The sequence below is a fragment of the Siniperca chuatsi genome, linkage group LG3 (assembly GCF_020085105.1).
Source record: "Siniperca chuatsi isolate FFG_IHB_CAS linkage group LG3, ASM2008510v1, whole genome shotgun sequence".
Taxonomy (NCBI): domain Eukaryota; kingdom Metazoa; phylum Chordata; class Actinopteri; order Centrarchiformes; family Sinipercidae; genus Siniperca; species Siniperca chuatsi.
The window spans coordinates 26,402,097-26,415,162 of record NC_058044.1 but is presented as its reverse complement, the minus strand read 5'-3'; the positions used below and the strand labels follow the sequence as shown (position 1 = coordinate 26,415,162).

The following is a 13,066-nucleotide window of genomic DNA, read 5'->3' as shown; positions in this document are numbered from 1 at the left end:
TCGCAGCAATATTAACTTCACACTAAGAGGGACATTTGAGGACAGTAGGACAATGCCAGAGTAGAGCTGAGTCAATCTTTAATGTCCCCAAGAGGCAGTTTGGTTTACAGACACTAGTGAAAAGGAATATCACAAGGAAGAACGACACTGTAAACACCCAATAAATAAAAGACACAATGGACCATTGTCACCACGACAATTTATGCAAATGCAATGAAAATGTGAGACAACCCACTGTCAATATTTACAACAAGGTGACAGGAAAAATGACAACTAGTTTAAAAGGCCAGTACCTGATGGGATAAAGCACAAAACCTCTGAGATAGTTTTCATTTTATACAGCTTGTTTAATCATTATATCATCATTGTCCTATCATTTTTCACATTAATGTTGCTGGTGCAAATAATGTATTCTTCACATTATCATATTATATGTGTTATTATAGCGTTCATCTCGAATGTTTCTCCTTTCAAGATATGCACAGCTATAGAAAAGTACCAGTAAGCGCCTGTTAGCGGAAACTAGATACAATTCAACTCAAGAACATGACAACACTCACAAGGACTATCCCACCACAGAGACAGATTAAATATTGATTAGCCTCAGGCACTCTGAACATCGAGGAGATTTGGCCAAGTTTAAAATCGAATCACATTAAAGCAGCTGGTTCACAGATATCTGTATAAGATCAATACATACCCAGAATCTGAGACGCAGACAGTAGAACAGAATCTGATCGGGTCAACTTATTTTCCTCAAGAATTTCAAACAAGGTCACTTCGTGGAAATTTTCATCTGACCTAACAGTACAAACAAACATGATTCTTAAATGCAGAGTAGTCTCATGCATCATGCAAGTTTCCCTGGTTACATATTTGCTTCACATTTACAAGAACGATCCATTTATGCTGTGACTTGACTTTGACTTAAACCCTTTCTCTCCTTACATTGTGCAGCGTCATGTTTGTCCTGTAAGAAATACCTTTCCACCTCAGGCCCTGACGGCGTAGGTTCATTGTGCTTGTTTCCGTAATCATTGTTATCTGCTGAGCGGGGTATTGGACCACCCAGCTTCACCAGAGCCCCGTTAGCCAGCGCGTTTCCAGGTTGTTCCATACCAGGCCTTCACGGCAAACATAGCGGCCCGGGCAGAAAACTGCCCACCATACATCGCCGTGTTTGGCAATCCTGTACGTTGCCTGTTTCCATCTCCCACGGCGAGTACGAGGGGTTGGACTTTATGCTGTGGTGCAGCATTATTTGTTTTAAAAAAGTTTCCTTAAACCTGGATTAACTGATTTTATGACCACTTGTGGGCAGCCCAGCAGGCTGTAAACACAACACATATTATCATGTTATAAAGTTGTGAAGACGAACCTGTTAGCAAACATATCCAGCAGTTACAGAGCAACATTATCATTCATTTGGAGTCATGTTTCTGGCCACCTGAAGAATGTAAGTCCAATAATTACTCTCTAGCTCTGTTTTTGGTCTCCACCAACTGCTGAGGGAAATATCTGTCTCTTTAGTAGCTGCTAAATGCTCCACTATGTTCACCAGCTAGACGCTAATTTTGTCTATCTCCTGTTTGGTGCTGAGGAGGTAGTGTGCAGTGGGCTTATCAGATCTTTTTTTTGCTGAATACAGCTGCCTGGTAAGCCTGGAAACAAGGTTGATGAGAATGGTGAGACTGAACCAAAACAGTAAAGTTGCAGACCCAAAAAAACAAAACAATGAGCTGAAAGATGCTAAAACATCAGTAGTAGCAAGGGGAGCTGCAAAGTGGAGCGATAATAATTTGTTAGTTGTCACTTCAAGAAACCCCTTACACACTATACATAGTCAGAGTTTCTTTCATTATTAATATAAAAATATTGATTAGTTCATGTTGAGTCCATTAACCTCATGCAAAAACTCCTTTAGTTTCCACCCTCTAACTCTGGCTAGAGAAGCTTAAGTAAGGACAATACAAAAGGCCAAAAAGCTTATTAAATGGCACTTTAATCAGCCAAATTGTCTTCAGGGTAACTGAGGCTGTTTAATAGTAAACTACAACTGTTCAGCCAGCCATAGAGAAGGACTTCTGTCTGAGTCACCCTGCATGCAGACCCATGAATCATTCAATTCCACTTTAATTTTCATTTACGCATTTACATTCAATTATATATATTATTGTCTTTTGAGTGGATATTTTCAAGGGTCATTCCTAATCAACTGCCGTAGCAAAAATATATTTTGCTCATACGTAAACACAGGCTGGCATGAACCAATTCAGGTGTCTGCATGTTTGAAACTGCGACACACATTTTACAGAATTTTTGGAAAGCAATTACACCTACGTTGCTCAAGAAAGAGCGTATGTTTTAAGCTAATCTCTCCCCCACTTTTATAGTGTACTGGAAGTGTATTATAGTCAAGTGTTTTCTGGTTTGTTTCAGAGGAAGAACTCTCATTAACAACCACTGTTGAAAACATCTGGGACAAGCCAACTGCAAATTCAGATTATCACAGTTCAGCGAGCAATGACAAGACTGTGTCCAGACTACATTTGACACCCTGAGAAACTAAGTGGAGGGGCTGTGTCTGGAACAGAGGGTGGACATGAGTATACAGGGGGTGTGAGGACCACAAAGATACTAGAATGAATAGCCATGGATGCGGGGAGGGACCAATGTCTAGTGGGACATCATATCACTTCACTGAAGGATAAAAGAAGTAGAAATCTACTTGATACTTTGCACTCCATATGTTGATTAGGGATCTTACTACACCAACTACACCTAGTACTGCTGTAGCCATTACACCATAAGCAGAGCCTTTGTAATTGCAATTTATATATATATATTGTTTTTTTTTGTTTGTTTTTTTTAAACATCGATATACAGACTAGGTCTAGAATGTAAACCAGGGATTCAAACACATTAGAGATTGAAGCTCCTCTGAGGGTCATCTAGCTCTGGTCCACTGTAGTCACGCATTTAACAATCCTTTAGCTGCAGATTACACTGAAGGGATGAATGGCCTCAATGGGCTTCGTGCATCATCGTCTGGACGCCCTCCTTATTATGGGCCAGATGTTGTCCGACTATTAAAGAAGGCTCACTCGCTTGCGCGGCACACAACACACATAAACACCCACTGACCCACGCGCTGCAAGCTTACACATGTAGTAGCCTAATACAGCAATGTATTAAACTGTGGTGATCTTAAGGGATTCAGCAGCCTTTACACGTATTATAACACAAATACAAACTGTTGTATATGTAGTCATATGTCTATAAAGGTTATTAGGTCGCTTTGAGCTCTCCTTTAAGTTGCCTTTCTGAATGAATATTATAATGTATATTTCTACAGAAACATTTCTAACAAAAGGATCTATTGCAGCCTACGGGCAACCCCAGAACATGCCTTTGACAGTTATATAGTAGATACAGATGCTCCTGTCACGCCAGATGTGCAGTGAACAGCCGAACTAAGCTGAAGTCTTAACTGCAGCTCTCGTCTTTCTGACAAATGTTTAAGTAAATGATGCCCAAATGACAAAAAAAAAAAAAAAAATGTAAAAGAAAAAGTGCATGCGTTTTCTTTTGGTTCCTGCATCTTTTGACAGGCAGGAAACAGACTGAAGGCTCCACCAGTGACCCACCTTGACAGCAGAACGTCGCCCACAGGTAAACACCAATCAATACAGATCCAATACACTTCCGAGGCTCCATGGCAGCGGCGGTGCAGAAGTCCCTCTGTAACCCGCCGGGGATGTCAAACTTCGAGGGAGTGCAGCTTTGTCAGACTGCTGGTGCTGCGCTCTCTCTCTCTCTGTGTCTCTCTCTCTCCTTGTCGCTGGAGACAGACGTGCACGCACACACACACACACACACACACGATGTCTGTCTGCTTGTGTTTGACTCTACTGTCGCCTCAAAAGTCACTTTGGATTCCACTCTCTTCCCTTCTCTCTGCGCGCAGCTGTGTGTTTATATCAAACATCTCGAGCTTGACTTCTGCGTGTTTGCTGTCGTATCCGCGTGCGGTGATGATGACCGCCACCTGTCCGCTGGCTGCTCCTGTGCGCAATGCCGTCAACTTCGTCAGGGTTTGTCCCCTCCAGTCACTCCAGCTCATCCTCATCTGCTCTGATGACTAAAGAAAACACGAACACGCACCATCTTAACACAGGAACCTCCGACAGAGGGCGACGTGACCCCGGACCCTTGACTTTGGAAAACTTTTTTTTGACTTATATAGCTAATTGTTCAATTAAAAATTAGTTCAAGGCTTGTTTAGCGCATGCTCAGTATTACACTTGATGGATGATTTGGATGGAGGATTTTGGTGCCATCCCTGTTTTGGTTTTTGTTTTGTTTTTTGGAGTAGTGAACATTATCTCCCTTACAACTTAACATATGGTACAGTGATTATGTGACACTGCCTCATCCTTGTCGTCTTGTCCTCCTACAGGCTGGAAGGATGAGTGTAATGCGACTGAGCAACAATAAAGAATTTCCTGTTGTTTTTTTTTTTAACAGTACACAAATTCAGTTCAGGTATGAGCCTGAACCAGGAGTCATTTCCCTTTTCTTAATTTTTCATGGAATGTCTCTACTTCAGACTGTCCTCAGGCTTGTCACTCTTCAAGTATTCTCTTCCTGCACCTCCTCTTCTTCCATTCCCACTTCTTCTCTTTCAGCAGCCCTGTCCTCTTTTGCAAGTAGTGTCAGCCACTTTTACACAGCACACTCCTATTTTCACCATCCTGTTTTTCCTAATAATGGTGTTCCTCCACCTCCCTCTGTCCTCTTGCTTCATCTTCCCATATTGTTTCTCCTCCAGTCGTCGTCGCTGTCACAGGCATCACCTGTGGCATCCTCAACTCTCTCATCTCCTCTAGTGATTATATGCTTATATTTTCTACCAGCCAATAGAAACATGTCTGAAGGTTGGTGTTGGACCCACCCATTGCTTTAAATTAAAAAGCATGTAAAACACCGCAATTTGACAGTAACCACAACGATTATGTAAAATAGATATGCAGGAGAAAGAGCCAAGAGAAAACATCTAAAAGAGATTGTTTCAAGTATTTCTGAGCAGTAAGAACAAATTGGAACGGGTGAGGTAGGTCTTCATGTACACCTGAAGTAAGTTAATAGCCATTGATGGTAGTTTGTGGATGTATTCGAACATGGAGGTCCATTCATTTAAATGAAAACTGCTCATTGGACATATGCAAATGGTTCTTCTGGCCTGCTATTTAAGGTGCCCATGACGCATGTGCATTATGTCTTTCTCTGGCCATTTTTGGCGCATGTGGCCAGTTGTTAAAGCATACTGCATCACATAATTACCTCTAATGAGACAGCCTGAGCTTCAGTGTGGTGCTGTCAGCAGACAGGGAAACATCTTCAGGGCACGCAGGCAGCACACCTTACACCACGATGACAAGAGATGGAGTATTATTGTCAGTTTGTGTGTGTGCAGGTGTGTGTGGGAGTCAGCGTGTCGCCTCATTAGTTTGTATGGAAATGCTTCAAGTTGTTGTGATGCACTGATGATCTGTTTCCTGATCTTTTAGCTTACTCATGTATTCCAGCCCTGTCTTCTTTGCATCATCGTCTTAATGTTCTTTCTCGCTTTTTGTCTTCCTCTGAGTCATCCATTCACTGACTCTCACTTCCTCTAGTTTTCTCCTTTCTTTTAACCTCTACCCATCTGCCATATCCACCCATTCCCCTGTTGAGCTTCCTTTTTGTCCTCCCTCCTCCTGCTCAGCCTTCCATCTCTCGTCTCCTCCTCTGTTTCCTTTCTTCCACTTCTCTGTTCTGTACTCTTGCAGTGCTGCTTGTGAGCATCAGATGCAGTGATGTCCTCAGACTGTTACAAGAGCGCCTGCAGCACTTCTCTAGCTCTCACTATCTATCACTCTGCCTCTCCCATTCGCTGTAGCCTCAGTATGTACACCCCCACCTCCCTTCCTTGCCTTTCTGTCTCCCTCTGGCTTCAGTCTGGACACAGTGTTGTACATGTATGTAGACTGCCATCAGCTCACATTAAATAAATGTCCTTTTGGCTGAGCCTGCAGGGATTGCAGTTGGTACTGTGTGTATTTGTGAGTGTGGGCTGTGCACCTGTTTAGTTACAGTGCAGTGTGTTGTCTCTTCTACTGAAATAGACCCCACCACCACCACCACCACCACCACGCACAACACATTAATACATAGCATAGTAGCCCCAAGCCGTAATTATCATGAACATATAAATAACATCATTGAATGCAGCTACTGTCAAAGAAAATGTTAAAGCAAATGACAATGTGAAAAGTGTTGCTAGTAGTGATCAACATACAGAGAAGTATCACCTGAATCTGCAGCTCCCCCGCGGCTTTATGGAGCTTTATAATGAGTTTCAAGACATTATTTAGCCGTTTGGACCACAACTTTGCTGTTTTGGCTCACACTCACAGCGTAAGGTTTTTCAGGCACAGCAGGCAGCTATGTTCTGTGAAGCTGTGAAAAGCTCTAAAAAACGCACTGTCAACTACCTGCTCAGCACCAAACAGCAGACAGACACTGTTAGCGTCTAGCTGGTTAACATAGGGGAGCATTTAGCAGCATTTAGTAGATGCCATTTTACATCAAGCAGACACAGAGCAACATTAGCTTTCATTTGGAGTTGTGTCTCTGTCCAATATTCACTCTCCTTTTAGCTCTGTTTTGGTCTCCACCTGCTCCTGTGGGAAATATCATTACTCTTTAGCAGCTAAATGCTTCACCATCTAGTTGCTAACTTTGTCTGTCCGCTCTGTGGTGCTGGGCATGTAGCATGTATTGCGTTCATCAGAGTTTTTCTCTCGAACAGCAGGTGCCTGCTGCAGCTGGAAATGTGGCTGATGAGAGTGAACCAGTACCTTTTTTTTCTTAAAAATGTATTGATCAGGGCAGCTTTAAATCCAGAAATAAAGCTTTAAAAAATGCTGTTCTCTATTTATGAATGCAACTTTTTAATGTGACCTTTACCATATTTACCGTATATACATTTACTTACATGGTAGTATGTGCACTGTAGCCTTGTCCTAAAATCCATAACCATTAACACAGTCAGTGCACAGTGGCACTAGAGCTAATCCTTCTTCAGAAACCTCTTCCTTGCCTCTTTGGCTTCTCAATCCATTTCTTCGCTTTCATTTTGCTTGTCTAAGTGAGAAAAAATACAAAACATTAACCAGCTTTTCACTCAGACTGTCTGCTCTCATGACAGAAGACATAAAAGGTAAAGGTCATGTTCAAATCGGGGAGTGTTTTCTTGGAAAGGCAGGATCACCCCTTTAGACGAGGAAGCTGAGGTGAGCAACAGAGCATGTTTTGCAGCACCTACAACGACCTTTTCACAATGCTGTAGTGCTACTGGCCGTCTGAGTCATGTAGTCAGAAAGTGACAAGGCTCTCTCTCTCTCTCTCTCTCAATCTCACACACACACACACACACACACACACACAGTTTGTGTGTTTGTTTGTATATGTGATGTTATAAGGGATAACACAGGTGAGATACAGTCATCTTATTGCTTTGCTCCCTGGCAGTTCAATCAGTAATTGGATGCGTGATCAGCTCTCTCTCAGAGCTGCTTGCCACCACAGAGCCAGGACCCTACCCTGTAATTTCCCAATGAGCCTACAATCTGGAGTTGCTTCATTAAGAATGTATGGGAGATTGACCGTGTGAAGAATGTGTGTTTCAGCCTTTCCATCCAGATGAGCTTCAATTCACAGTGGTGATTACAGATGTGAAGCAGAAAATGGAGTCTTTCTATGTACCAAGAAATTCCCCAGAGTGCACCCATGATCACATTTTCAATCTTTTCTTGTTCATTGCTTCTGGAGCTGTATATCAGTATCACAGAAAATAAAGAATGCACATCCCAAGTCAATACTAAACAAAGGTAAAACTGTACACTCCCTGAATGCTGCTCAGCATGAGCTTTTATTGTGTATTTCAAGCGTCCATCTCTGTCAAGCATTGCCATGACTTTAAATTGCAATACCTGACACATAAATACAGGTCAGGCTGAATTCAGACTGTATAGGATTGAGCTTAGTACAGAATGCTCACTTGGATGGATCGCATTACCCTATGGCATAAGGCAGAAACTGTTTGTTTTACATCCAACAAACACTTCTTGGTTTTATTAATCAAGCTAGTGGCAGGGCTCCAGGAATAGCAATGTCAAGCTGCCTGTCAGTCTGTTGGTCAATCCACCACTTTGGTCCAGACTGAAATATCTCCACAACTATTGGATGGATTGCCAGTACAGTTTGCACAGACATTCATGGTCCCCGGACAATGAATGCTACTGACTTTGGCGATCCACAAACTGTTCAACCAGCGCCACCATGAGGTTGACATTTGTGGTTTTAAGTGAAATATCTCGACAACTATTGGATGGATTGCCATGAAATTTGGTGCAGACATTCATGTTCCCCTCAGGATGAACTGTAATAACTTTGCCGATCCCATTCCCATCAGCCTCAGCTGTACTTTGTGTTTAGTCCTTATTAGCAAATGTTAGCATGCTAAAACTCTAAACTACGATGGTGAACACAGTCAACATTATACCTGCTAAACATCAGCATGTTAGCATTGCCATTGTGAGCATGTTAGTGATTTATCTTAAGCCTCACAGAGCTACCACTGTGGCACTCTTTGTCTTGTTTTATTTTATTATAATACTATCATATTACAAAATTGCAACGCTGTTGGTCATTAAAAAAAATTAAAGCTAAGTAATATGATTTTTTATTAAAGTTAGGTTGAAGTTTTGGTAATGGCTCAACTAAGTTTAATGTAGAAAATGCGTTATGGTTCACAGCTTTTTGCTCTTTTGATACAAATAAGTGATGTTCTTTTTCATACAATTTAGTAGTATTAAATTATGAATTTCCCAGCTGCACTAGAGAACGTAAGTACATGAAATATGCTTTTGCTGGAAAGAGGAGTTCCCTTCAAAATATTTTGGTTGTCTCACATAAGGTCACAGATTTTTCCCCATCCAAAGACCTGAAAGCTTGTTTATGTATATTGAATCCTGAGGGGTTCACACCCTGCTCTGTCAGAGTCTGTCTGTGTCACACACACACGCACACACACACACACACGCTGTGCACTCTCATTCTGTCTCACCCGAACACAGACATACCTATGCACTCACCAACACACACACAAATACACACACACACACACACACACACACACGCTGTGCACTCTCATTCTGTCTCACCCAAACACAGACATACCTATGCACTCACCAACACACACACACACACACACACACACACACACACACACACACACACACACACCTGTCTGCCCGAGTCAGATCTGTAGCTGTGTGAATAATAGAAGAGTAGGCTGAGGTCAGACTGTTCAAGTGCAGGGGAAACAGGGGAGGGACTCTCACTTGAGCAGCCAGCCATTTTTAATAAGTCAGAGGACAAACCCATGTCTCCCAAAAACTAGGCCATAGCACAACACACTATGATATCACCGGGGACTTCCACTTGTAACAATATTTGGTGGGTTACAAAAGCCTGAAGGCTAGACAAGAAAGTTACAGCAGCTAATAACCGTAAAGTCGGCAGTTAGATAGACAAACTCAGCCAGCTGGTAAAATAAGTGCGGGGGAAATGAATGAGCCACTGTCTCCTCTTATAATTACTGCTGATGATGTACCCTTTAGCAAAGCAGACAACTCAGGGAAGCTTGAGTAGAGCTGATCAGAAGGGAGGCAACAGCACATTATAATGCTATATGTACCTCACCTCAACAAAACTGGGTATTCATAGAGATATTATCTGTTGTATCTAATCTTGTTGTACAGGTTTTTATTCTACTGTGCCCTCTCCCTGTACCTTCTCCCATGCAGCTATTCATCTGTGTTACAGTTTTTGCCTATTGCTTGAAGACTTTTTGCAAAAATTAGGCTCATTGTGTCAAAACTGTACACACAAGCACACAAGACACAACACTGGGAAATAAACTACTCACATCTATGTCGAATTGAAACTCTGCTATCAAAACCTAATAATCCTTTGTCAAAATGTCACTCTGATGACAAAATGATACACACTCGCATCATATGAATACACTTTCAAATTAGCAGCAACACACTAGTGTACTTTATATAAAACACTGCAGTCTTTAAATTTTACTGTTTTTATTCAGTTCATCAGTTAGCATTCTGTGAAGCAATGCAACACTTACAGTTTTTGTTCTTTTTTTTTCCAAAAAAGGTTTTCACACCAACCAAAAATTAAAGTACTGAAAGGTTACAAATGACATAAACGCAATACTGTACATCACAGTACTATACTTCACAGGACAGTAAATGCAGTAAGGCAAGTACAAAAATAAAACAAAATACACTACTGTAAATACAGAAAAACAGGCCAATTGTGCGTGGGTGGGATTACAGATCCTGCCGTCTGTTTGGCCAAGCAAAGGGATGGATTGACGTTACCTCAATGTCTCTGCATGCCTCTTCCATTGCCTGTAGCAGAGGCATGTGGTCGGCGGTCATATGCGCGCCACCTCCAAACAGAAAAAAAAAATCTTTTATAGGGTTTAGAAATGGCGAGTAAGGGGGCAAGTATACAACTTCAAATTGATCAAGGTTGGTGAACCAGTCCCGGACCAGAGCAGCCCGGTGGAAACTAACATTATCCCAGACAACAACAAACCTGGGCTGCTCTGATCTGTCCTGTATAACTGCATTATGAAGTGCATCGAGAAACGTGAGCATGTGTTGCGTTTTGTAGGGACCTAGTTTGGCATGATGGTGTAGTAGCCCTCGAAGGCTTATGGCGGCACACACTGTGATGTTTCCCCCACGCTGGCCAATTATATTATCTACTTTTGCTGAGGTTGAAACCAGCCTCATCAATGTAAATCAATTCATGAGGCTGTGCAGCTCCATCCATGTCCAAGATTTTCTGCAACAAAAAATGCATAGCATGGATGGCTGGCATTACTCAAAACACACAACTTCACATACACAACCCCCTCACCCCAACACACAAACACACATGTACCCATGTCCCTCTCTGCATGTATCTATGTGGTACTGATACAATGGTACATATTCAGCTATTACTGTACTGGATTTCATAAATACGGTATTGTAAATGTAAAGGACTGCAACACTTACCTGTACATATTCTTGTCAAAGTCCTTTGACCCTGATACAGTTCCTCTCAAATGGGACCTTGTACAATTGCTTCAATGTGATTTTGTGCTTTACCACGACACATCTGATCGTGGTAATGCCTACTCGATTGATGTTGATGAATACTTGCCTATCTGCAAGTATTTGTTCCCGTAGCTGGTGGAGACGGATTGCATTGTTTGCTCTGACCATTTCCACAATGGCAAGTTCCTGCTGTTGGGTGAACAGGCGTTGCCGACCACCCCCAGAAGGTCTTCTAGTCATTCTGTAGAAAAATGCAACCATAAATTGTTATTGGTTTGGTTCTTTACAGTACTGTATACTGTACACAGTACTGTAAAATCTCAATGGTGCTATGTACTATACTGTATGTTCCACAAAACTACCATTTTTTGTTACAAAAGGAGAACTAGTCAACTTGCAATACAGTAATGTGACACGGTACAGTACTATTTACAGTACTGTACTGACTCTCTGCCCAGCTTCCCTCATTGTCAGGTCATGATTTATCACATGATCCACCAACGTTGCTCTAATATCATCTGAAATATTGTTCTCTGCATAGAATCTTTGACCATGTCCTACTTCTCTCTCTCTCTCTCTCTCTCTTCTTCTTCCTCTTCCTCTTCCTCTGCCTCTACCTCTTGCTCTTCCTGCCTCCATGCTTGCAAAGTTCTCAAAATGGCTCAACTGAAGCCTATTTGTGGTTGGCTGATTGGTGATCAGTTTTGGAAGTAATTGTTTTCAGGTGTGTGTCTAAGTGTTTTCAGTCACCCAATGTATTTTGTATTTTGAATAGATGTGTTTTCCCAATGGTACCCATGAGATTTCATTTATGAACAAAGTGTCTTATGTTTGAAATAGTGTGTAGTGTGCAGGAGCAAGTGTGTTGCAGAATTGCAACTGAAGTGCAAAGCAGCACTTTAGTTTAAGGTATGGTTACACTGTGTTTAAGGTATAGTAACAAAAGCTTCAAGTTTTGTAACTTTGGTCTAAGCTTGTGTCTATAGTGTTCAAGCAATAGGCAAAAACTGTAATGCTGTGAATGAAGATACATCATTAGTATTAGAACATGACCACAAAATATCATATTTCCTAAATGCTGATCTGTGCCATGGCATCCTAATAGGTAATGTGTCTTTATCTTGTTAACTTCTTTTTTGTGTGTTCATATACCATATTTGAAATAGTTTCATTATTTCTGTGAAGCAGGTTAGGTGAAGCAAAACTAGTTTTTGTGGCAAAAAAAAGATGTTTGCTGCCATTTAGTGGTGATACTGTGTCATTACAACCAAAAACACATCCTAATTGGTCCACTCCATATGACCTACTCTAGTTGATACTCTAGTTCCCTAGGTCCTCTAGGGGGCCCCAGGTACAAAAATTAGTGGTGGGCCCCTTTTAACCTCTGTTTCTCCCACTCTCTTTTCATTGTGTATGTGTTACTTAGTAATAAGCAAATAGTTTGTGGCCAATTGATTCAGAAATATGCAACATGTAAGCACAAACCTCTACAAAATGGAACCACAAGATTATGTGATAATGCAGATGCCACCTTAAGGCGGTGGTTCTCAAACTGAGGGGGGCAAAACTATGGAGTGGAACTAAGTTGAATGAACATGATTTATGTAGGGAAATAAAAAAAAACAGACTTTGCTGATGCTATTGTGCTGACCTGAATCATTTCTTATATTTCAATCGAATTCAACTGGGCTCCTTTTTAATTTGTTGCTCCCCCAGTATTGTTAATGATTAATAAGAATTCAGTCCGTTTATGTGTGGTGGTGGTGGTGCTGGGGCCCACTTTGCCTGGTTATAAGCGTCAAGTTAGTCTCAAAAACAGCACTGGAAAA

General features: G+C 41.6%; 1 protein-coding gene across 1 annotated transcript in view; it reads right to left on the bottom strand.

The window, feature by feature from the left end:
* The window catches only part of LOC122873692 (neuronal acetylcholine receptor subunit alpha-7-like), a 45,519-nt gene extending 41,322 nt beyond the window's left edge, over window positions 1-4,197 (bottom strand). The window contains exon 1 of the mRNA XM_044190729.1: window positions 3,648-4,197. Within this exon, the coding sequence (XP_044046664.1) occupies window positions 3,648-3,717 (70 nt within the window). The 5' untranslated portion in view covers window positions 3,718-4,197. The remainder of the gene's footprint in view (window positions 1-3,647) is intronic.
* Window positions 4,198-13,066: the final 8,869 nt, after the last annotated feature.